Here is a 24,361-nt window from a genome sequence, read left to right as displayed (position 1 = left end):
AACATTTGCCTCAGAAATAAGCTTCTTCCCTCGGGACACAGTACCTGGACGACACACGACAAGCTCCACATGGCTAAGAACCGTGCGTTTATTTGTAAAAGGCTTATTTTCTACATTAGAGGCCAACTGCTTGCACCTTCATTCCCTGTTAAGACAGGGAGAAGTCTTGTTTGCAGATCTTACAGATACTTGCTATGTGTAGATGGCTCGTGCCTCCCGGTTAAGCTGCTGATATTCCAGTCACTGCTGCTGGTGAGACTGTGACCAAAGAGGGGCCCCTGGTAAATTTAGTGATGGAAGAGCCGAAGATTGGTGTGAATCAGGGTTATTCCCAGCTCATTGCATGCCTCGATCACAACCTCGTCGGCAGCGGAGCCGGATGGGGCGGCGATGAACTGTACCCCGCTCTGAACAAAGAGAGAGAGAGAAGGATTAGAGGACAGAAAACCAAAATCCCACTGAAAAGGAGCTGGCAGCCCCAGCCCTTCATTAACATCCTGCTCCGCTATGGCTGAACAAACATCGGCCTCTACTCCCAAAGCACGCCAAAGGGGAGCTCCTCATTTATTTATTTTATTTATGTATTTTTTTTATAATGTTAATACTCTTTTCATCCCAAATCGACAACCTAAGCAATGGCTGGGTGATTACCATTCAGGTGAGACCAGTGACCCCAAGAACACCCTGCCCAGAACCCGAACAGCCAGCCCGCTCTGTGCAGTCCCCCTGACACCCTGGCCGTGACCTTACCCGTTTAGCTCTGTCCACGTTATCCCTAAAAGGGAAGAACGCATCGGAGCTGAGGGAGACAGCACTCAGCTTGGCGATCCACTGCTTCTTCTCCGCTTCGGTTAACTGTGCGGGCACCTCGTCAAACATGGCCTGCCACTTCGCCAGGTCTTCATCCTGAAAGATTGAGAGCACCAGCTCAGCCCCAAGCACAGCCTCCGGGCACTGCCCCGCTAGGAGCACGCAGGGACAAGCGATGGCACCCCGCCAACACCCAGCTCTGCTGCTGGCAGCTTCCTCCTGGGAATTTTAAGGTCCTGAGTGATGGTGGGAACACATTACCACTGCCAGTTCGTTCTGCATCCTTTGAACTCCCTTCCTTCCCCTGCGCACCCCAGGACTTGAGGCAGTGGGTGCAGCGTCAGCAGGGCGAACCAGGGCACTCTGCCCCGGCCATGGGGAGTTGACCACCCCGGTAGCAGTAGTTCCAGCTGCGGGGCAGAAGCTGAAGCCTCTGGGGAAGCCTCTCGGCACTCACCTCGCCGATGGTCCCGGTGACGTACTGGTCGATGGCATTGGAGATCTCTGCTCTCTTCACGCCCGCCTTGAACTTCATGGAGAGCACACGCGGGTGGTGCCGCAGCCACCAGTTGTTGGCCTTGTCGCCAGCCAGGCGCGTGCAGTGGATGCGGGACTGCTGGCCGGCCCCGATGCCTATGACCTGCAGCGGGTGCACAAAGCGGGATCACGCCCCTGCTTCACGGGGAGCCTAACCACAGCCAAGGGACTAGGGAAGACCTCCCACAAAGTAGCTGCTCCTTACTGAATCGGGGAAAGACTGCAGGTAATTAGCAAGGAAAACTGAAATCCCCTGTCCCCGTGGCCAGGTTACAGGACTGCTTTCTGCACCGGTAACATCCATGGCCCTGCTGAGCTGATGGTTGCTCTGCAGCCACCACACTCCCTCAATACAGCTTCGGCCAGCAGAGCCCAACTGTTTGGCCTCAGGAGGGTGAGGTAGTCACAGCTTTGCCTTAACCAAAAGCAAAATCCCACTGCTGTAGGAACACGTGAATCTGTGAGGAGATGGCGGGCTGCCTACCTGTCCCTGGAGCTTCACAGGGAGGTTAAAGGCTGAGCCTGGGACACCCAAACACCATTATTTATCTTTCCCTGAGGGACAATCACAGACCAGCTGCGATACGCAGAGGATTACAGGGCACTTCGTCTGTCAAGCCAGCAAGAAAGTAAATCCACTGCTCAACCAGGAAGGCTGCCCAGTAGGACCATCGCATCACGTAATTATCAAGGCCCTGCAGCCCCTAACACATTTCCTACTCCAGCAGCTGCCAGAAAGGCTGGGGTTTTAAAAATAGCTGCCTGCAAACCTTGTTTAATAGCAATTGTGCCTGATGTTCCCAGAACTACTAGGTCTGCCTTACAAGATCCAAAAGGTGACTTTTCCTTCACGGAAGCTCCAGTGGAAGTATGTTATTTGCTCAGTTTTCATTCACTTTTTTCAGACCACTTTGGAGCCCGGTTCTCCTCAGACACATTTTACTTCTGGCAAGTTCTTCACGTGGGCCATGGATTAAAGTATGCAGAGGCTCCTGGGAGGCTGGTGGTCAGGTAACCCCACAAGCCTCGTGTCACAGCCCAACGCACAACGCAAACAAGTCCTGCATCCTCGCTAACACAAACAAACTTGCGCTGGAGGCACAGACAACCCTCAAGTGCTGCCACTACTGAAAGGTACGCGTGGCGAGGGACATCTTGGATACCAGACGCTGCTTCACTGTCCCCTCAGGGACCAGGGAAACTCAGCACTGTCGGGGCCACCATCTCATGCTTTAACACCTCATTATGTTCAAGACTGGAGCCAAACCAGGCAGTGCCGTGGGCTCATGGCAGGCTCTCAGCTCCCTTTCAGCCAAGACAAAACAAGACACCAGTGCATAAACACCGCTGCTGACTACTGCTGCATGGGAACGGCCCCAGCAAGCCATGCTGCAGTGCCCGAGGCCCTGCAAGTCCCTCTGCCTGCAGTGACAAGAGCACTCACCCCAGGTCCACTGCCAGAGCAGTGCCAGGCAGGGCAGCCTGTGCTAAGTGCTCGGAGCACCTCAGGTCCCTGCCAACTCTGTACTCGCCCTCACAGCGCCCTCAGGGCGCAGGGATTTGCTGTTCAAGTCGTTTTGCTCTGCCTGCAGTCACAGCTTGCAAGTGCAAGGGACTGAGCTGGGGTCCCTTGAGCCCCAGGCTGTCTGCAGTTCCTCAGCTTTGCCTCTGCCACGAGCGTGTGCCAGACAAACAGATGCTAGATGCTCGATCTAACCATGGTTGTCAAACTCAGGCTGGGAACTTCCCTCCACGGCTTTCAGATCTCCAGGTCCTGCTTCCCAAAGAGAGCTCCTGCCATTTCGAACCACAGATCCGTCAGACAACAAGACTCCCTTCCACAATTTCCTCCTGCTGTGAAGCCACAGCTGAACTGTTCACCAGACCGTTCGCGGGGGGGATCGCTCCAGGGACACCGCACTGAAGCCAGCAGTTCTGGCCAGTGCCTCAGAGTTTCCAGCTCGGCCTGCAGCAGCTGGTAAAGCTATAAGTCAAAGGCTGCCCTCGAAGGAATGAATCATTTGTCTTCTCATTCATCAAGACACGGTGACTTCACCTCTTACCAGAACCATAAAACATGCTGCTGGGTACCGTTCCCCCAAGGAGCAAGGGCTGCTATCTAATATCATCTGCTCAGCTCCAACCCAGCAGTCATCGGCGCTTAATAAACCCACGGGGCTATCAGTATTACTGTAAATATTAAATAGCTTCCACGCTTCCCATGGCTTAGGGGCAACTTTCCCCCAGAAACACACCCTGATATCCCAGAAACACACCTTCAGACTTGGATTTGGGGGTGCCTACCTGCAAGGCACAGAACTGTTGTTATAATGGCATAAAAGGCAAAAGAATGTGAAAGGCCTCTGCTTTATGCCTCCTCCTGATGAGCCCACATTGTTCTCCAGTTTACTGTTCCAGCCCGGGAGGAAGATGGTAATAAAATGCACTTCATGGGAAAATGTTGAGTCAGGGAAAGCTCAATCCTTTTTTTGTCCAAAAGGATGTTTTGACGCAACACTGCTAGGGAAGATTTCTTCAGTCTAGACTGGAATTTCTTGCCTCAGGAGGAGCAATCAAGAGGTCGAGCTTCTGCTTAATACACCCTACAGCCTGGTACCCGGATCTCGCCACACACAGGTCTGTCTCAATGTACCTATTCTCCCTTCTTCACTTCACTTCTTTCCGCCTGTTCCTTCTTCCTATACCTCATCTCCTCCTTCTTCAACCGGCAGCTTGCTTCCACATGAAATCTTAAACTTCAAAATCCTCCCCAAAGCCTGCCCACCCCCTTCTGTTTCCTGCCTCTTTTAGACAGAAAAGTTAATTAGGTTTCTGTCAGAGTTTAATCTACTGGGGAAAGAAAGTGCTTCTGCAGGGCCTGCTGGGGCTCAAGGGAAAGGAGACAGCAACATAGAGCGGGCAGAAAAAATAACAAAAAAAAGCTTGGGTGAGAACTGAGAACTGCTTGACCAGAACACTTTGGTTCAAAGGGAAGCCAAATGTGTCCCACGGCTGGAATAGCATACAGGAGTGTGGAGTGGATGATGTCCAAAGAGTCCTTGCAAAATGAGGTAGATTAGCCTGGATTTAGCCAGATTTACCCTGAGTAATGAGGGAAAACTGAAATCCTGAACGCATTTGGAATTATAAAATCAAATAAAGGACTTCACAATTGGGAAGACAAACAAGCAAGGCACTAACTGACAAACCTCTGTGGCATGGGTGGAAAACAGGTAAACCACCAATTCTGTTTTATCCTACTGAAAACCAGAAAAGAATGTTTTTAAATCGCTACGTTTAAACACGATGGTAGCATTGAACACTGTAAATCAACACGTTACAGACTTTGGCTTCACTGGGCTGAAAGTCAGACAAAACGAGTGAGAGTGTTTATTGCAATTAGTGGCAGCTGGCTTCCTGCAAATTAAGTGACACTCAAGTCCATAAATGCTTCCTCCCACTCCATCCTTTCCTAGGACTTATTAGCACAGAGCACCAGCCCCAGCTGGAGCAGCCGATGAAGCCAAGCTGTCAAAAAAAACCTTCTGGTTATCTGATACATGAGTTCTGGAATGCAGCAGCAATGATGTGAGGCTGAAATAACCCCCACAGAAACAAAAGCAGTGGAACTGGAAGAATTCTGGATTTCCCAAGCTTGGCTCACGTCACCTAAACAAGTCAGATCACTGACATGCATTTCAACCCTAACAATCTGGAAATCGCTTTGTCCCTGGTGCTTGATTTGCACCCAGACGCTCCTGTACTCATCTGACGACGTGCCTGGGTGGGTGATGTGACCAGCAGCGAGTTCTGCACAGCATCACCCAAAGGAAGTTTTCAGAGAGCCTTTTCTCCTGCCCCATCTGTACCTTGGGAACAATGGTCTCACTACTTAGCAGTCCCAAGAGGCTTTTTTGACATTTTCAAACTAGGAGAGCTGCTATCTAAGCTTCTCCAACACTGCCTGTAGCGTGCCACTCTGCTATCTCTGCATTTGGACTGCAAGGAGTCTCTTTAGGAAGACGTCAAGCTTTGATTTCAGGTCCCCAGCACCGATTTCCCACCTTTGTGACTAAGCAATTGAACGGCTCATCTCCGCTGTTAAAAACAAGGCATTCATTTCTCAGTGCAGCGTACAGACCTCTGATCTTCGCCTTTCTTGTCACATATACAGCAAACCAAGACAACACACGTTAGTATGCAGTTAAAATATATCCCTGCAAATACACAAAACACCCCTGAAGCCAGGCTAGTTAAATCCCTCCCTGTCTGCCCACAGTGCTTTCAGTCCTCCGTCGTGCCTTCCTGCTTCCATCTGGTGCATGCATTACCACACACGTTTCAGAAACAGCTGCAGCGCCACAGTAAGCCCAGGCTTACAAAAGCACTGAGAAAACTGCTGTTGGACTAAGGGAAAAGGAGCAAAGATAGTGCCACCTTTGTTCTGGGGCTACAAGAATTAGTGCTCTTGAGAACAGAGAGCCATTTAGAGTGCAAGAAGAAAAAAAAAACGAGAAAAAAGAAAAGAAAAATGCTGCATCTCCAGAGACGTGTTTTCAAGAACCACACAGCACATGACCCTAGAAAATACTGTGAGGCAGCGCTGCAATGTTTTCAGGCTGTAATAACAATCTGACACACGTAGACGTGCAGCACTGCAAAAAGAACAGTGCTGCAGTTCATTCAGTCTGCACCTAAAGTGCACGCTGTTTGATCCATCTTGCTGAATTATGATGATCAAGACCAAAAGCATTCTATCTGATTTTTATGTTTTATTTCTTATTTTTAAATAACCCTAGTTATGGCAAAGTTGCCATGGAGAACACAGAGCCACCTAAACAACAGCGTTACAAGAATGAGCCTCTGGGCAAAAAAAATGTATTATTTTCAACACATTTACAACAACTTTCGCATAACTGATTTAAATTGAGCACCTAGTAAGAGCTTGGAAAGATTTCATAATTCACAATTCCTGTCTCACCTACGCAGTTGATAATACCCCTGTAAATTCCAACATCCTTCAGAAGCATTTAAACATCAGGAAGCAAGGAAGTTTTCTAGTGCCCCAAAGGGGAAAAAAGAAACCACATCTCATCTCTCTTATATAAAACATAAAATAAAATAAAGCTAAGAACCATGTGGACAGTCAGAACCTAGCTGTGAATAACTACTGTCATTTCCTAAGGTTCTGTACGGACCATAGCATATGCACATGCTCTCAAAAAATGGTAAAAAAATAAAAAAATAAAAAGGCAGAACAGTTACAAAGAAGTGACTTGAGGCCTAACTTGCAGAAGCACGTTAGAGCTTTTCCAACCCTGTCGTTGAAAAAGCCAGCCCTGTCATTACCCCAGGAGAAATACGTTGAGTTTGGGTTTTGAGGCAGCTTTGAGAGAAGCACACGCTTAGCTCCTGTTCTGCATGGCACTGTGTGGGGCCGTTCATCTGTACCTGTTGAGCAGCTTCCTGCACTAAGTGATTTTAAGGCTCGTGCCTGAGGAAAGCGAGCAGCGAGCAGCCTGGCTGTGAAAGCACGCTCCCCAGGGCCCTCCGGTTTGGTTACCTGCCCATCCTTGGCGTAGCACACCGAGTTGGACTGGGTGTATTTGACAGCGATGCTGGCAACAATCAGGTCTCGGACGGCAGACTCGGGCAGCTGAAACGAAACGCCACTGTCAACAGCCCGTCCTAACGAGCACGGCCAGCCAACTGGCTGGTGGTCTGCAAGCCTCCAAAAGCACCACAAGGACCGTGTCACCGCGAGGAAAACAAGATAGCTAAAAATATTCTGTTTTGTTCAGTTACCAACAAAACTGTTACCGGTTGGTCTGGCAGCTAACCTCGTAGTTGGTAGGGATAAGACTCAGCCCTACCAGGTCCAGATGGCTCTGTCACTGGCCCTAATCCTGTTTTCAGAAGTGCTCACAGGCAAAAAGCTAAGCACACACTCAGGTATGCACAGGACCACAATAATAATAATAGCTCACAATATCCTCATGTTTTTAATACACTTCATGGCTAATTTATTAATATGTTTTTTATTACCTCAAGGTCTGAGCTTGCTCCTGAGCCCATGACTAACCACGTACTCATTAACATCTGTTTTTTAATGAGAACAAGACCGGAGACACAGAAATAACTGACAGTTTTCTGATGATGTCAACCCTAAAGTGATGAGCAACACCAGAAAGGCCAGAGATTATGCATTGTACACAAGTGGGAGAACTGAACAGTGAGTCAGAATGAGATCACGATGGATCCTGAGCATATGGCTGTCTCATCATAAGAAATTAAACAACACGGCTTCTTGTAAATAAGAAATAAACATTTTGTTAGTCAGAGATAAAGGGCAAGGTCCAGCTCCACTTATTTATGCAAGAAATTAAAACAAAAACAAACCACCCTGATTTGCCCAAGCACTGCTGGCCAAAAAGCTTGCTGCATTATTTTGGTGAAAGCCAGTTAAACCTCATTAAAAGCTCTCAAAATACAACAGCGCTGCCTTCCTTGAAGAAAGCATACCAGCTTATTCTACCAGTCTTTAAGCTCATTTATCTTCTGACACTCACGTTTTTATTCTTCGTAACAATGTTCTTGAACAATGACCGGTCAATGACTGCGTTGTTCCTCTTCTGCATGAGATGCAGTCCAAAGAGGGTCCGAATCTCGGTGTCATCGGGCTCATACGCTGGGTCCATCTAAAAGCCAACAGACAGGCCGGTTAAAACTCTTGGAGCTCAAAGCCAACATCAAGCAACAGCCTCGGTTAAAGCACATTCTAAAGAACACAAAAGAAGTGAACTGTTTAGGGAAAGCAATGCCAGATCATTAGAAGTACCTCACATTAACTGGAGCACCAAGGTCTCGACAGCAGGAAGTAACATTTACAGGGTGGAGACGGGTAGTACAGTTCAGATGTTCATATAGACACGTCCATGGTGCAAGCCACAACATTCTACAGCCTTCCAGTCTTTTACAGAAAGGTAAGAACTTCTGCACAAATAGTCTTGTAGTCCTCCACAGGAATGTTACAAATATTGTTAAGTGGTTTCATATTTGCCTTAAGGCACAATTTCCAAGCCACTTTGACGTTAAAGAAAACAGTGAATGTGATTATTTCCAGAGATTCACTCTCCTGGGGCTCATCTATGCTAGCATGCAGCACAATTAAGCTGTACAGGTGTAAGGGGCCAAGTTAAATGCAACTGTTATACTTCGTTAAGGCTTATTTAGAACTTTGGTAGCCCCTCTTCGGGTAATTGAGGCATGAAGTAAACCAGATTAAGGCTCCTGGCTTTAAATACAAGCGTGCACACACTTTATATGGTTTCCCTAACCCATTTAAGTTTGTCCAGATCAACTTTGCTTAGCATCCCTGTTCAGACAGGCCCTAAAGCTACAGTCTTGACCAATCCGACCTCATCCTTGCAAAGCTAATTCAATTCAGGAGGTAATCGCCTGCCAAGATTGTCTGCAATTTCATTCCTGCTTGCCTCAAGCTCCTGAGCCACCTTCTACAGCTCCCTCGGCACTAACACTACAACTGCAACTTCAGCTAACCCTTGGCTTGTCTTTCTGTGACGTTCTAGTAAAGTTCTGTGCTTATTTGTCTCTCAGATTCAGGCAGAAACAGGACCTTTTTGGCTGTTCTGATAGCATCATTAATCCATCAATCCAGTCACCAGACATGGATGGTTTTGAAAGAATCCCAGCTCACACAGGAATCCCCCCAAACCAGGGAACAGCATTTTGTTATGCTGTGGGGAGCCTGGATTCCCTAGTCCAGATACCCCAAAGCAATCTGGACGCTAATATCTGTGAAAAGCAGACATGGGAAGAGCATCAGAGAGTTACAGTGTAGCAGGAACACAAACCTGGAGGACGCAGTAACCACCATTCTTCTTTTTGGCAAGGATTTTGAGGGCTTCTTCCTCGTATCCAGGAGCTACCACACCATCAGATACCTGCAACACACAGATCTCAGTGTCCATGTGAAAAGGAGAGGAGCTAATATCAAAAACTCTTCCTGTCATAACCAAAAGGACAAAGGCTGACCTGTCAGGGTCTGCCTGTACCATGAAGTTGTATACTTCTTTCACGTTCTCATCACCCAACTTTTTTTTTCCTTTTTGCTTTGTTTCTTAACAGGTTTGTGAGGGAAACATTTGGTCCACTACAAAGTCAAATGTGACCTTTCATTTTTTTCTGAGAAGTCTCCAGTATACAAGACAGCTTTTCGTGTTGTGCTTTCCCCTCCAACAAAACCATAAGCAGCACGGCACAGGGTGAAGGTGCCTGGTAAAGCATTAACTCCCAGTTGTTTAACTCTGCTTTTCCACTTGTGCAATGCAGTTAGCTGTGGAGTTAAAGATGAACCCAGCAAAGTTTAAAGTGCAGCCTGGGAAGCGGCTGAGCCAACAGGTAACTTGTACCAACTGGCAGGCAGCAATCGACATCCACATTCCTGCCTGGGGCAAGAGGCTCCAGTCCCCTGCTCTTCCAACTGCAGCCCTAAAGCAGATCCTCCTGAGAGCACAATCAGGGCTCCTTTCCAGAGGCCTACCAGGAGATGGAGGTTTGCAATCACCTCTTGGACAGCATCATTTCAAGCACCAGCATTTCACAAGCTCTGCCATGCAGCCAGGGAGAAGGAAAAGAGCATCACGAGAGAGGTGTAAATTCTGCACCTCACACACTGAATTAAACAAATGGATCGATAAATAGTCTTAAGTAAACAGGTCCAATTCAAACAGAAGGGCTGCTACAAACCAGTGGCTCCGTCTATTGCGATTCTCCCTTCTACCTCGAAGATTTGCTGCTTGTTAACTAACCTCTCTGGAAATAATCTTAGCAGTAGGCACATCGCAGACATCGGACAAGGCAATGAAGTCACCAAAAGAAGACATCCGATCAGCACCTGCAAAATCACATTTTCTAGTAACTAATCCAGCTACGGCATAACACAGAAGTCTTTGCTCCCACAACCCAGCCAATTTCCACAAGAGCTAGTAATTTAATTCCACCGCAAAAAAAAATAGGCCGTAAGAGCAACAAGAATGAAAAATCCTACCTCAATCCCATGCACCTTTAAAGATTTGCATAGCTCAGATATTCTTTCTTCCTTCACTGCGTTTGTAAAAGCTCTAACTCAGTAATTACAATCTCCATTACTGTTAGCAGCTCTGCTGCAGCCACGATGGCAAGAGGACAGGGAGAGGCAAGGTTCATACAGAAAGATTTTAGATGAGAGACAGCTGGAAAAAGAAGCAAGCTTTTAGATGCCCATGCTCCCATCAGGTTTTTCCCACAAGAAACCAGACCCGGCAATGCAGCTAAGAGCACTTTTTTTGTTCAGTATTCTCTGTATTTAATGAGGCAGCACTCAGCACCCATCATGGATGTTCTACTGTGCAGCAAGGTCGTTCTGCTGTCACTGCCATTCTCAAGGTTTGCTCTTCTACCAATCCCTCAATGGTTTTCTGTGGGCAACGATCAAAGGTGGTCCCTAGAGTAGTGAAAAATGAACCCATGCCATTGTGTCCTTTAACAGGCAGTTTGCTTTGTTTTCCAAAATCTGTCCAGTTTCTCCAGGAACGCCACGGACAATGACAGAATTAAAAAAGAAGGAATTTTTATTTGCTGATCGTTTTCTTTTTTGCAAACTCTGAGCTTCAAAAGCACTGAAAACCACCCACCAAGTACAGGGCAGAAACATTCCTGCCCAGTGAGGCGTTCCCAAGCACCCCACCTGCAGCAGAAGGCTGAGCGTGCTCCCAGCACAGCTACCTGGTTATCCAGATCCTTCAGCCAAAACCCCACAGTGATGTCTGTGTATGTACACCTGCATATGTATATGTTTTAATTAAAAAAATCTTTATAGGTCTTCCATTTAGATTAAAGAACAGAATCCAAAGTGCTTTTAGCCTCTTAGGAATAATTTACAAGTCCTGCTCACTTGCAGAGCCATTTTTGCTATGTGGGCAGCTCGTTTAGTCGGATCCTTATGGAGCAAAGCCTGAGGAGGAGGAGTGCACTACAAAGGGAAGAGCCTGCCGAGTGCAAAAGGGGCTGTTGAGGGCTGCGCGTTAAGCTGAGCTCTTTTTGGAGCAGTTAAGTTTGTCCCTGGGCCTCTCACCTCTGCTTCGCGCGTAGGCAGACGCGAGGGGCGTTAAGGTCTTGTGCAAGTCGTGCACCATGCAGACTTGGGCCTCCTCGTCGCTGAGAGGTATTCCAACAGCAGCACCTAGTGGGAAACACAAGCCAGGGCACTCGCACCACAGCCCTTCCCTGCTCCCTGCCCCTGGGACCTCCCCGAACTGCCAAAACGCGGAGTCTTGGCAGTTTTCAGGGAGAAAAGCGTGGTATAAGAAGGAGCCACCCTACCTGCGGGACTGACGTGTTTGAAGGAGGCTGCAGCAGGAATGCCCAACGCCTGCTTGAGCTCCTTCACCAGCTGCCAGGCGTTGAGAGCATCGCACAGGTTGATAAACCCCGGAGAGCCGTTCACCACTGCAACGCAGCACACAAACAGACACGTTAGAGCAGGCAGAACCCTCTCTCTAGAGTCTGCAGAGCAAGCGGAAGAGACTTTTCCCACAAAGAATGGAAATTACTGCAAGATCGTTCTTTTTAAATGACCCTAGCTCCTCAGCAGCTAGTTAAGCACCTTGAAAAGCTTCAGTGACTTTTGAGGAATGGGTATGCTGAGGACTCAGGAGATGCAAATTCAATTCTCTTCCTCACCCCAGGCAGCTGAAATCTAGTAAAGAAATTCCACCAACTGTCTCTGATGCAACAAAATATTCAGGCAGTAGCCAAACCTTAAGTACGTTGTGTCTCTAACTGTTGTCACAGGAGCCATTCACAGCCATGAAATTTAAGGCAAGCTTTTAACAAAATGCTTCATCTGGCATGATTTCTGATGAAAGAGCCGACAGTAAGAATTCTTTGAAAGTCTGCTCCCAAAACCTTTTGCCCTGGCACACATAAAACTGCACGGCCGGTGTTGACATAGCAGGACTGTGAGCATTTCAGGAGACAGGAGGAAAGGTTGGTTCAGCAACAGCACAAGGCCAGGACAGGTGAACACAACATTGGTCTGCTGCCAAGCCCGAGAGGCAGACCTGAAAGCAAATCAGCTTCCAGTGCAGGAGTAAAAAACTCTCCTAGGAACTACCAGAGCTGAAGTCCAAAGAAATACTGCCACACAAAGCGTCACTGCCTGCTCAGCGGGACAATGCCCTCACACAAGGCAGAGCTTGTTTTTGCCAACAATCTCAAGAACAAAGTTAGCCAGACTTTCTCTCCAGAGCAGTGATACCCCCAGTGGTATATTTGAGGTCTGAAGAGCCCTGGCAGACATACCCAGCCACCCTCTTTCCCCGGGGGCCAGCACAGCCAGGGCCTCACCTGTCAGGGGGAGCTTTGGCCTCATGGTGTAGAGCTGTGCAGGACTCTGGTGGGGATTCATGCCGTACCTCAGGGGCAGCTGGGACACCCCCTTGCTGTACTCCTTCCTGAAGTAGTCGGAGATGGCTGCGTCATACTGAGCAGTGTGGGTGAAAGCCTGGGGACAGAACAGGGGACGCTTGTCAACTGACAGGACATCAGCTTGCAAAGGAGTTGGTGTTTAGAGAAAGGGAGAAGAGAAACAAGTGTGGCCCAGCCCTTCGCTGTCAGCAAAGGCGACCGACCTTCAGCGCCAGGTGACGCCTGGTTTCCATGGAAGTGTCTCTGTCCTGTGATGCTGCCATCTCTTTAGCCACCGAGGAGTAGTCTGCAGGATCACACACAACGGTGACACGAGCGTGGTTCTTCGCAGCCGCCCGTAGCAGGGCAACTCCTCCTGCAAGACAGGCGGGGAGGCATGAGGTGCTTCTCTTCCAGACACAGCATAACCGAGAGCCACATCCGAGGCCAAGAAGGATCACAAACAATCAAACATTTGTGCCAGATCCACGTGCCCGCCTCCCCCAGTGCTGCAGGGAAAAGGGAATCTTGAAAAAGCACAGGGCAGTCAGCCCGTGCGATTCTGCCTGGTGCTGAAGGTGCAGACACCAGCAGCGCTGTGAAAACAGGTCGAGTGCTGTGCTAAACACCCGGGGCAAGAATGCTTCCAGCAGCACGGCCACTTGCTGAAGAGGACAGCTCTGCACACACGGCTAGAGCATCATCCTCTGCAACACCGGGCTGGGGAGGAGGCTCTAAGATTCGCTTCGACACTGCTGAGCAACTGAGCTTCTCAAATCTCTCTGCAAATATTAATGAATGCTGCGCGGGTCCTCCGTGTAAGATAAAATGCCATGCTTCCCCCTGAAATCTGACTCTGCACAGCGATTAAAACACTTTACATCAAGACAAGATACTAGGCTGCTGCAACAGAAAAGCAGAGGCTGGCACTGCTACATGCAGAGCGAGCGCTACTCCATAAAACATTTAATGGAAAGCTCTGCTGGGCATCGTTTGGACTAAACTACTGCAAGAAAATTCAATCCCAATCCAACCCCATGGCACAAAACTGCGCCTGCACTGTTCACGAGCTGCCAGGCAGAGCTGCTGCAGTGAAGTACAGGCAAGCCTTCTGGGGTTAATAACGAGCAAGAGCAGAATTGCTGAGGATACAGGCATCCACACTTCCAAACTCAGGCCCCAAGCACCCTCCCACGAACGAAGACCAACTTCTTCCCTTCCTCAATTAGTTTTCAGCAACACCTAGAGCACTTTCAGTGGTTCACCTCCAGAGCTCCTGGTTTTTATTTTTCTTACACTGCCAGAGGCTCTAAAAAAGGTTTAATTGGCTCTCTACATTTTAGTAGCAAGTGTGCCCTACCTGCCCTACCCTTGCACATCAGACTCCTCCCTTTGGGCAGTGCCTGACTTCCCCACCTATGCCTTGCCAGCCTGTTAAACAGCCACTTGCCATTTAAATTTTGGCTCTGCTTGAAAGCAATGAGGTTTACCCAGCCCTGCATTCATTCTCCTACTTCTAACCCTTGAGCTCTTCAGCAGACTTCAGTGGAGAAGGGGAAAACGCCACCAAGCTAAATAATTTCCTGCAAGTTCCTCGAAACTGGGAAGCAACACAGAAGACAGAAGCAGAATTTGTGTCCCCCCTCTTCCCTCCCTCCCTGAGGGGGACATTTGCAGTGAGAGCTGCAGATTTACTACAGCGTTAGCTGCTCACTCATGACTCTCCCATTTCAAGGTGAGATTATCTGTCAAAGGAATTAGTTTGCAAGTCGCCAGCAGGTCATTTCTGCACCCAATCATCTTCTACTGCCTGCCACAGATAAATTCTCAGTATCTTACTGCTTCTTCCTTCTTGAATGACGTGTTCCATGACACACTGCAGCCTGGCTTGGTTGTCGTGAATTTTTCATCTGGCAATTACCACAGACGTGGTGCTTTGAACACATGATGTTGATAACCCCGTGGCTGCCAAAATGCACGTTCAGAGATGACCTGGCAACCACTGCTAGGAGCAGGTAACCCACAGCAGGCAAGTGGACAGCTCACACAGACCACTGCCACCGCTGCTGAAACCTGAACATGCAAGGGAAACATTTTAGGGCATAGGACCAGGCTTCCCATCTCCTCCCTGCAGCCACAGCACTGCAGTAGCTCAGTTCCTGTGACCACAGCAAAAGCATCTTGTCTCAGCAAGGCAGAATCCTGAAGAATGGCAAACTGAGTCCCTTATTTCCACATCAAACAGATGTCTGATGATCCTTTATGGGCGTGTAAGACCTCCAAATCAACAAAAGACACCACTTAAAACACCAGAACCATCACATCTGCCTGGAGAATGGGTCTGTTCTGCCTTTAACTTACCGATGTCAATCTTTTCCACTGCCTCTGGTACAGTTACACCTGGAGAAGACACAGTCTTCACAAAGGGGTAGAGGTTACACACGACAACTCTAAGAATCAAAGGGAGAAACAAGGTTACTCAGCAAGAACTAGAAAGGCCAAGCGTGGCTTGGCACACAAGGTATTTATCAGTGTGTTTATGGTCTTGCCTCTCAGATCTGGGACCAGCATAAAATGCTCTAGCTAAGGCTTCTTTGTCTAAAAGACTCAGTGGTGTCCAGCATCAGCCCAAGTGATGTTACAGTGGTGAAACTACACACACAATTTAACTGGACTCTGCATTAAACAACGTTATGGTGGTCAATGCCACAATTTACAGAAGTTGGTTAAGAGTTTCTTTAAATGTGTTTAAAAGTTTAATTGTTTTGGTGCACAACAGGAGCCATTCCAAAGGACTTTGAGGTAGGCTCTCAGCACTACTGAAAACAGGCAGCAACCAATTTTTTTTTTTTATAAAAAAGCAAGCCCCCAGAGCAAGGTCCACTGCAAGCAATAACGAAAAAACACCCTACAAAACCTGAGAGGTATTCAGTGCACAGCCTGTATCCCATCTTACTTGATGTGATCAAGTAATTTTTTTTACCATTTTTACTCTAGAAGCAGCAGCAGCCTATTTTACAAATTGTGGAGGAATAACTTGCCTCGTCCCACCCTACCGCTGCCAGAGAAGTGTAGTCAAACAAGGGATCTGTTTTGATTTTTACATACGAGGTTTTTAACCCAGCAGAGTGAACACATGAAGGCGCCTTACACCAAGGCATGCCCAGTGTCAGCTGTGACTTGCTGTAAGGCAAACACATCCAACTCTAACGTTCCTTTGTTTCCAGCATGCAGTGAACTCAAGGGGAGGGGATGATCAGCCTCCAGCACGGTTTTCAAAACCCCCTCATGTCTTCAAATCTCCACCACATCTTTTATCCTCATTTCTATTTCCACTTCTATTTCTCTCCCTTATCCATTCCTGCTCCTGGCCTGTTGCAAACCATCAGCAACCTGTGGACTTCAGCACTGCTAATGGCATTCTCTGTGGAAGCCAGGATAATACCAAGGTCTCCTACCTTGACTTGGGTATGTAACGCTAATGCAACTATGCAAAGACCCTCCTGCTGAGGATCAGCTCCTTCTGTTTTACATAAAATAATCCAAATGATTGCTCCGGATGCAAATGCACTTTAAGGCACTGATGTAAAAACATTACTCCCCCTGCAATTCAGTCGAGCCTGCTTTAATACGCAGCGTACTATGAAGAGCCACTGCTGCTGAGCCATCTACAAGGACTCCTGTGGTTTTAAATTCCAGGTTTTCAAATTCAGCCTGGAAATCCACTCATCCTGGGCACATTGCTTTTTAAAAACAATTTTAAAAGCTAGGATGGATTCTGGTCCCATCACCATAGCCAGACTATGCCTCCTCTCTTGGTTATACCTGTAATTTATTATGTTCAATTCAACCATTCATTTCTAAATCAGCAACCAACCACTGACCAAACTGGTTGCTCACTAAATTAATTAGTTAAACATAGTCCCAAACTGCCCCGTGTAAGAATACTGAGTACATACATTCTAACAAAAATTAAAAAAAAAAAAACACCTTAGGTATGTGTTAGTGCATGAACAGTGTTACTTGCATCTCTGGCTGCAGCTCACTTCCTTCTCATGATGGCTCCCAAGCAAGTTTTTTTTTTTTTTTTTTAAATCTGTTTTGTCTGTACAAATGGTGCACGTTCTTGACCCGCTTTTCATGTCTACTCTTTATTTGCATGTTGAAATTCAGTAAACATTATGCAAATCTCAAAGGGTATGTTTACTAAGGAAGTATTTCAAAATCAGGAATTGCCATCTGATCAAACACCCAGAGCCACGTTGAAAGGAGCAGCACCAGCTCCAAAACCGCTGAATTCAACTCTGCAACAAAGTGTAACGTGGCCCAACAATGACTAAATGTAAAGTGTCAAAATTCACAGATAACCTGGAAAAATTAAAACCTTTGATCCCTGCAGAAGCCATGGCATAACTCTTTTGTTTTAGTTTTCTCTTATTTCAAGAGATAAAGATACATCTGTAGAAAATTTTGTTTTTAAAACCAGTATTTCCCAACAGGGACAAGGAAGGAGACTACAGTTTTTCTGGCGGGCAGATCCCTGCTGTTCCCATCCACCAGTGCTGACAGGTCTCCAATGTTTATTTTTGATTACTGATGACTTACAACACGTCCCCCAACATGTATTTACCTTACAAGGCTGAAATCCTGTTTGTTCATATCAGCATTATCTTCTGGAATATTGCGAGCCAAGATGCCTAGTTAAAAAACAGTACATCCTTATTAAAAAACAAACAAACAAAAAAAAAAGAACTAGACCACCACCAAATATTTTTTTTTAATTCAGCGCTTTTCTTCAGACTGTGCTTCTCCTCAAAGTCTTTTGACCATAATCGTTGCAATTCTAGTTCCACAGTGCCCATTCCTCTACCCTCTCCCATTTCCCTGACTCCCTTGCTGCTCAGATTCCTTACTAACAGATTTTTTTCTGCAGTGCAGAATCCTAGAGGATTTCAAGTGCTGAATGACAACCTCAAAGGCAGACTTTGCAGGCATTCGCTTGCTAACCTTGAAACACTAAAACTGACAAGAAGTTCATGGAGAGGAAAAAGGCACCTGTCACTCATCAGCCAGCAAGACACAAAGCTCATGAAACAACTGAAGCAAGAGAGGCTGTGGCTCTAGCTGAACAGAAGAGGTGGCTAAGCTGGGGTCTAGGAGCTCAGAAAGAAATGCGCAGGTGACAGGCTGGCATGGAGTAAGCAACAGCACAGCCTGGGGTTTGAAGTCCTCAGAGGAGACTGCCTCCAGCCTTCTCAGGTGTGTGATGGGCAGCAGGTTTAATTCAAGAAATCTCAAGGAGAGTTAAAGGGGGTAAAGCAGCAGATGAGACATCAGACTGACCAATCACCCTCACAGCTCTTCCTTGCTGAAGAGGAACAAAGAAAGGTTACAGCATGCAGAAATCACCCACAAAAGATTATGCTGTCATGCTCCGTATGCTGCGTGCCAGATTCACCCACAAGTTACAAATCAGCGGAGCTCTCTGCCTGCACAGGCCTGAAATTGGCTACGCAAAGAAGACACACACGCATTTACAGAAGAGCCCTGTAAATACTGGTAGCTCCAGGGAGGAAAAGCTCTAACTGCAGAGCAACAGAGGAAGTCCTTCAGCCATCACAAGCTTCTTCCCCACCCTGTGCATTTTACCTCTCCTTTTGCTGCTAGAGCAAGCCTGTTTTCATTACTCAGTTCTTCCACACAACCTATACACAGACAACCATCAATTCCTTCTTTCCACCCTCACTGCCCGTGGATTTCTTTTTCAGATTGAAAGCACGCTATCAAAAACATACCAGCATGGACTGCAGGATGAAGGGTTTTCACACGTCCTCCTAACATCTCAGGGAATCCCGTCAGGTCTGAAACATCTCTGCTCAATGAGAAAACAGCGGGTTAATTGAAGTGCCATAATGACTTTATCTATAGGTTGAACGTTTCATTCCCATCAGGGGCAATTTACATCTACTGGCAACGCTGGTAAGATGCATCATTAAAGATGCGACCTTTTAGGTGACAGCCAGAGCTGAATATCTCTGCTTTATTCAGGAAGGAAGCAGAAGGTTGCAAACACTATCCCCTGAAATGTCTCCACCATCAAAGATCAGACCAATTTGCTAGAGCCAGGTTGAATTTTAGAAGTCCTCCTGTCCCAAATAGATTTTGACAGTTACAATGAGCATCAGTGCCCCAAGAGATACAAAATAAAGGACAGAAGAGAATCCCAAGGCAGAGAAGGGACCAGAACAATAATGCAGTAACAAGCAGAACTTAAAAAAAAAAAAAAAAAAGCTAAGTAAGAACAAATTAAGACAGAGCAATTCTGGGTTTCTCTAATAGATCTAACAGCTTCATATAATCCTATCTGGGTAGACCCTAATTAAATGTCCCAAACAATCAAGTTACTTTAGAGCCTGTCTTTCATCCACTTTGAAAATATGTATCATCCCCACAGCTGACTACAAATTACAATAAACTGGAGAGGGAAGGGGAAATGTGACCATCTTTTGCTTCAGGCTTTGCCAATAGCACAGCCAAGTAAGGAACCCAGAGACAAAACCAAGTGCTGGATAACAGAGGAGAGGGAAATCTGGAGGTGGTGTATATTCATGCTTATGCATCCCAGGGGCTTATCACTGCATTCAGTGTAGGCAAAAAGGAGCCACAGTCACCTGTCCTGCCAAGTAAGTGACAGATTTTTTCATCACTATACTGTAAACGTTTCTATTTCTTTTTTTGGCTGGAGCTGGTTTTGAGTCACAGCACAGAAGAACCCAAAAAGCTTTCCCAAAAATCAAGAGCCAAAACAGCTAGTGCCTGTGCATGCTGCTTCCCAGACACAGGCTTTGTCTCAAAAAACAGGCCATCATCCCGGTAAAATTATTTGTGACAAATGATCTCCGCTGAGCTTCAATATATCCCTGACACATGTCATTCATCTTATCCCAGGGCCAGGCAAAGACCAGCTTCCAGCCAGCTGTAAAGAGCAGTACTAGGGCCTGATTACAAATTTCGAGAGCACTAATTACCTCACGGGAGACAACCTGGCTCAAAAGACAGGCAAAAAGGTACAACGCTCCTGACAGCTCCACTGGCCTCAGTGCTGAGCTGCACAGTACAACTCCCTGTCACCAGCCAGCCAAGGAGCCAAGAAGATTTTGAAGTTTGTTTCGGGGCTTTTGGTTTTGTTTGTTTCAGGGGAAACGTGTTTGCTTGCTTTGCTTTGCGGGGAAGACTTACTTACAGACTTTTTTTTTTTAATCCCGTGCCAGTTTCCAACCGTTCTGTGCTCACTAACCGAGGTAATTTAAGCAACCTCAGGGCACAAGGAGCATTTCTGGTGGTGACGCACAAGCGAGCGCCCGTACCTGACAGGCAAGCCAGCATCTCTGAGGGATTTGGCGGTTCCTCCTGAGGCGATCAAACCCAGGCCCAGAGCGTTCAGGCTCTTGGCAAACTCCACCAAGCCGATCTTCTCCGAGACGCTGAGCAGAGCTGGAAGGCGGGACGAGCGCGAGGATGGCGTTTGTAGAAGTGCGACACCGTATAGAGAAGAAAAAAAAAGAAAAAAAGAAAAATAAAAAAGGCACGATGAGGAAATCGCTCTGTAACTCACACGCACCCGGAGAAAGCTCCCCCCGCCCTCACCCTGACGCCATTTCGGGGCTCGGCGCCATGGCCGCCACCCCCCCCCACACACACACACTTTCCCCTCACGGTGGCTTAGGGTCGCCACCCTTTAACGGTCGTTTTTAACGGTCACCGCCGGTTAACGGTCGGTTTAACGATCTCCTTCTCCACAGCAAGCGGTCGGTCGGTCGGTCCCCCCCCTCCCCGTTCCCTCACGGGACCCCGCGTGGCCGCCGCCGCGTTACCGAGCTGCTGCCGGGCAGCCATGGCGCCGTCGGTGGGTGTGAGGAGGAGGAGGAGGAGGAGGAGGAGGAGGACGAGGAGGACGAGGAGGAGGAAGAAAAAGGAGCGAGCAGCGGCCGCCCGCCGGGATTTGGGCGCCCTCAGCACCACGTGGGGCGGCCCGGGGAGGGGAGGGAGCGGGGGCGGGGGCCGCCGCCATGTCAGGGATCGGCCGTGAGGGGCGGGGATGGCGGTGAGGGGACGGGGCGCTGCTGCTCGGGGCGGCCAGCAGGGCAAGGTGTGGGACCCGTGTGGGGTCTGTGCGGGATCCAGGAGGCACCATGGAGCCCCTGTGAGACCTGTGTGGGACCTGCATGGGATCTGGGTGGCACCTGGGTGGCACCTGGGTGTCTGTGTGGGACCCATATAGGATCCATGTGGTACCTGTGTGGGACCCGTGTGGGACAAATTTGGGATCTGTGTGGGACGTGAGGGTTTGTCAGGGGGCCCTTCACTAACAGGGAGCCCAGCCTACCCCAGTACAGCCGCTGATAGAGCAATAAAGGTGATTACTTTTTGTTTTCCCCTCAGAAAGTGCAATTTCAGCTGTGGAAAATCAACTCTTGAGAGTCTACCAAAGAGCAGGGAGAAAAGGCATAACATTTGCTTACCAAGTCTAAGGTAAAAAATTAAGTTTGCAAATAGCAGAATGATGTTTTTCTTCACTTTATTTATTTTTCTCAATAAAGAAGGGCTTTTGTCCCTTACAGGCCTCCAGATTTCCTGGAGCTCTATGCAAAGGAGTTTTGTTTGTTTTCAGCCTAGTTTGTGCCCAACACCACTGCCAGAACACCCCAGAAAAAGGTACAGCAGTTGGGATAGCAGCACCCCATGCTGTTTGAGGCAGGTAGAGAGCTCTTGAGGTTAATTCCCAGCCCAGCTCCTAGCCATCACCCTGCTAGTGTTCACAGGAGGCCTCCAGGCCTGTCCTGTCACTGCAGCAGTGCTCGCTCAGTGCTGCTAATCCCAACAAGCAGCATTGCCTGGCAAAACAGCAAATAATTTGGAGTCATTGGGTTCAGCAGGCTGAAAGCTCTTTGGTTTTATGTAGCATGTACGTCTCTGATTCGTGTCACCTCTAGTGCAAGGGGACTCAGGTATGTGCATTTGGGACAGGCCCCCAAGACATCCCCACGTGCTTTTTTTGTGGTTTTATCTCTCAGATAGGTGTTCACGGTACACTTGCAGCTTTTGAAGCAGGCAGGCTGCTCTAGGCTCTCTGCTTGCATTAGAAAAGTTCAAATAAGTGGTTCAACAAATAAGTTCCTAGATCTTACAGGCAGAAAGCTGGGAAGTGCAAAACAAGTGTCTCCGGAAGGCCCAGAAACCGGGCTGTTTTGATTTGTGAATCTCTGGGTTTGGGCGGTGTTGTCTATGTAAGAAAGAGTCAAGCAAGACATACTAAACACTAAATAAACTTGGTATATGTATTACTCTTAGTAGCAGCTAGTGACAAGCAGTAATAAATTACTGTTTAGAAGTGTGGCTGGGGCCAAATGAAAATATACTGCTAAGTGGTACATGAGCACCATCATTATGAAAATACATACCTTGGAGAGAATAGAAGTTGTACAAAGAGTACGGATCGGTACAGCCGAGGTGGGCTTTGGGGATGATTAATGTACGTGAAAATGAACGATTCGACGGAGCTCTGCATATTTATCCAGTGCTGGAGAGCAATTGCATATTCTGGTGCAGCACCTGAGATGTTAAGGAGCAGTGTGCATGCTGCTTGCAAAGCAGGGTGTTTTGGGATGCTGCTTGTGGGCGGCAGGCAGTGCCAGCCTGCGCACAAGAGCATAGAGCCAGGACTTTCAGACAAATAGAGGGACATTACCTGAGTAAATAGTAGCTTTTTTTTTCTTTTTTTGCTTGTCCAGCAGTTTGTTATTCCTTGGCTTGAGATGAGGCTTCTGTTTGCACAGTGGCTTGCGTGGCAGGAGGGCGGTTTGGGTTTAGCCAGTGCCCTCTGTGCTCTTGTGTATGGATTTGGCTGTGCCAGGTATGTCTTGCTTTTAGGATGGCCGTGCAGAGAAAACAAGTAGTCTGCCTCCCAAAAGGGTTAGCTTTGCTTTATAGAGCTTAACTAATTAGCTATTTTTTGTGATGTTTAGGGGATATTCAAATATCTTGTGCTCTGCTCATGCCCCATCATTTATTCAATAGGAGTGACGTCTCACTGAAGTTTTTCTGGCATTTTAAACCATTGTAGAAGTTCATCTTGAGCCAAGAAAGCAGTAACATCATACTGGAAATCATGGAAAGAGGTAAATACTAGAATTACAAGTACTGGATTAAGGTTGTTACTAAATTCTATCAGGGCTTGCATCCAGGAGAGAAAAATCAGGCTTAATTAGCAATGTACTCTGCAGTGTTAATAAAGAGGTGTAAAAAGAGGGTGAAGTTGTATAGAGACACACAAAAGGCATGGCATTCCTAGTTCTGCTGTTGTCAGGACAATACCCTGGATTCCCTTCTCTTGAGACTGCAGGGAGTAGCAGCAATGCTTTCTAGCCTGGCTGCGAGTCCATATTGTAAGCCTGATCTCTGTTATTTTCCACGTAGCACACTGAGAGGAGCGTAGAGAAAACAGGTTAATTGGGCTGTGTATTGATCTGCTAGGGTAGGAGGCCAGCCTAGGTTTCCTCAGCTGTCTCTGCGGCTGCCTGGGGGCTAGCAGAAGGGTGGGCTGGGCCTGGAGTGGGCAAAAGAAGACTTGAGTCCAAATATAGGAAGCTGAAGTGCGAATCCCTGCAACCCTGGTCAAGAAACGAAGTGACATGCATGGTGAGTGCTACGGCAGTGGTCTGGTGCAGAGCTGTACTACCCGCACGTCTCATTGCCAAGAGGCTGCTTTGGAGCAAACATGTCACTGTGGGCATCTCTGCCTGCAGAAAAAGAGTCTCCAGCTTTGTTATTTTTCATCACATCAAGTTTATTTTCCTTAACCAGGCCCTACTTTCATCCACATCCCTCCCTGTGCCCTATTTCCATTCGTACAACCCCTTGCCTCTTTTATCCATGGTGTGAGACAGTTGCATACATCTGTACCCACACTCCTGGTTTATTTACTGGCAGCTACTGAAATGGGAAGCAGGGAGGTAAAAGTGAGGAAGGTGTCACGGTCACAAGGGGCACTGCCACCATCTGCCTCGGTCTGGTGTCTGGTGCCTTCCTGCAGGACCATTTTTGCCAGACTCAGGACCTCAGGACCTGAGTTGAGTACTCAAGAAAGCAATTGCTCAAGCAGGCTTCAAATGCCCTATTTCAGATATAACCCAACAGTAGAGATGGGAGGGGAATATAACACAGGCTGTGCTGATTTATCTGCCTTTTTGCTTTAGGGGGCTGTGGGAACTACAGGGGGAAGTTGTTTTTTTGTGTACTCCAGGAGAAGAAGGGTTTCTAGGGATTGCAGTGTTGAACCTTGTTCCCGCTGCCCAGACCACTTGCCACCGGTTACCAAATCTCCGGGCTGACTTCAGCAGCTGTGCTGATAAAGGGCAAGCCAGGGGCACTCCCCAGTAACTGGGGAGACTCAAAGCTCTGAGTTCGAATATTCTTTCTCAACCCTTATCAGCTTGGAACAGCTTTTGTTTGACTGTGTTCCTTGAAGATCCCATTTAAACCACCT

The 24,361-nt window shown here is 47.7% G+C and overlaps 1 protein-coding gene across 1 annotated transcript; it reads right to left on the bottom strand.

The window, feature by feature from the left end:
* Positions 1-68: 68 nt before the first annotated feature.
* ATIC (5-aminoimidazole-4-carboxamide ribonucleotide formyltransferase/IMP cyclohydrolase) lies at positions 69-20,839 on the bottom strand. Its single transcript, XM_082763063.1, has 16 exons — positions 20,691-20,839; positions 20,184-20,310; positions 18,612-18,688; positions 17,447-17,513; positions 15,178-15,266; positions 13,041-13,192; positions 12,757-12,913; positions 11,731-11,856; positions 11,483-11,590; positions 10,179-10,264; positions 9,222-9,311; positions 7,917-8,045; positions 6,911-7,003; positions 1,268-1,450; positions 751-906; positions 69-407 (listed from the first exon to the last, which is right to left on the bottom strand). Exons 1-16 carry the CDS (start codon positions 20,710-20,712, stop codon positions 288-290), a joined length of 1,782 nt encoding a protein of 593 aa, XP_082619189.1. The 5' UTR covers positions 20,713-20,839; the 3' UTR covers positions 69-287.
* Between the last annotated feature and the right edge of the window lie 3,522 nt (positions 20,840-24,361).

The sequence above is a fragment of the Aythya marila genome, assembly GCF_965140915.1.
Source record: "Aythya marila genome assembly, chromosome: 6".
NCBI classification, from domain to species: domain Eukaryota; kingdom Metazoa; phylum Chordata; class Aves; order Anseriformes; family Anatidae; genus Aythya; species Aythya marila.
This window is presented reverse-complemented; position numbering and strand designations above follow the sequence as displayed.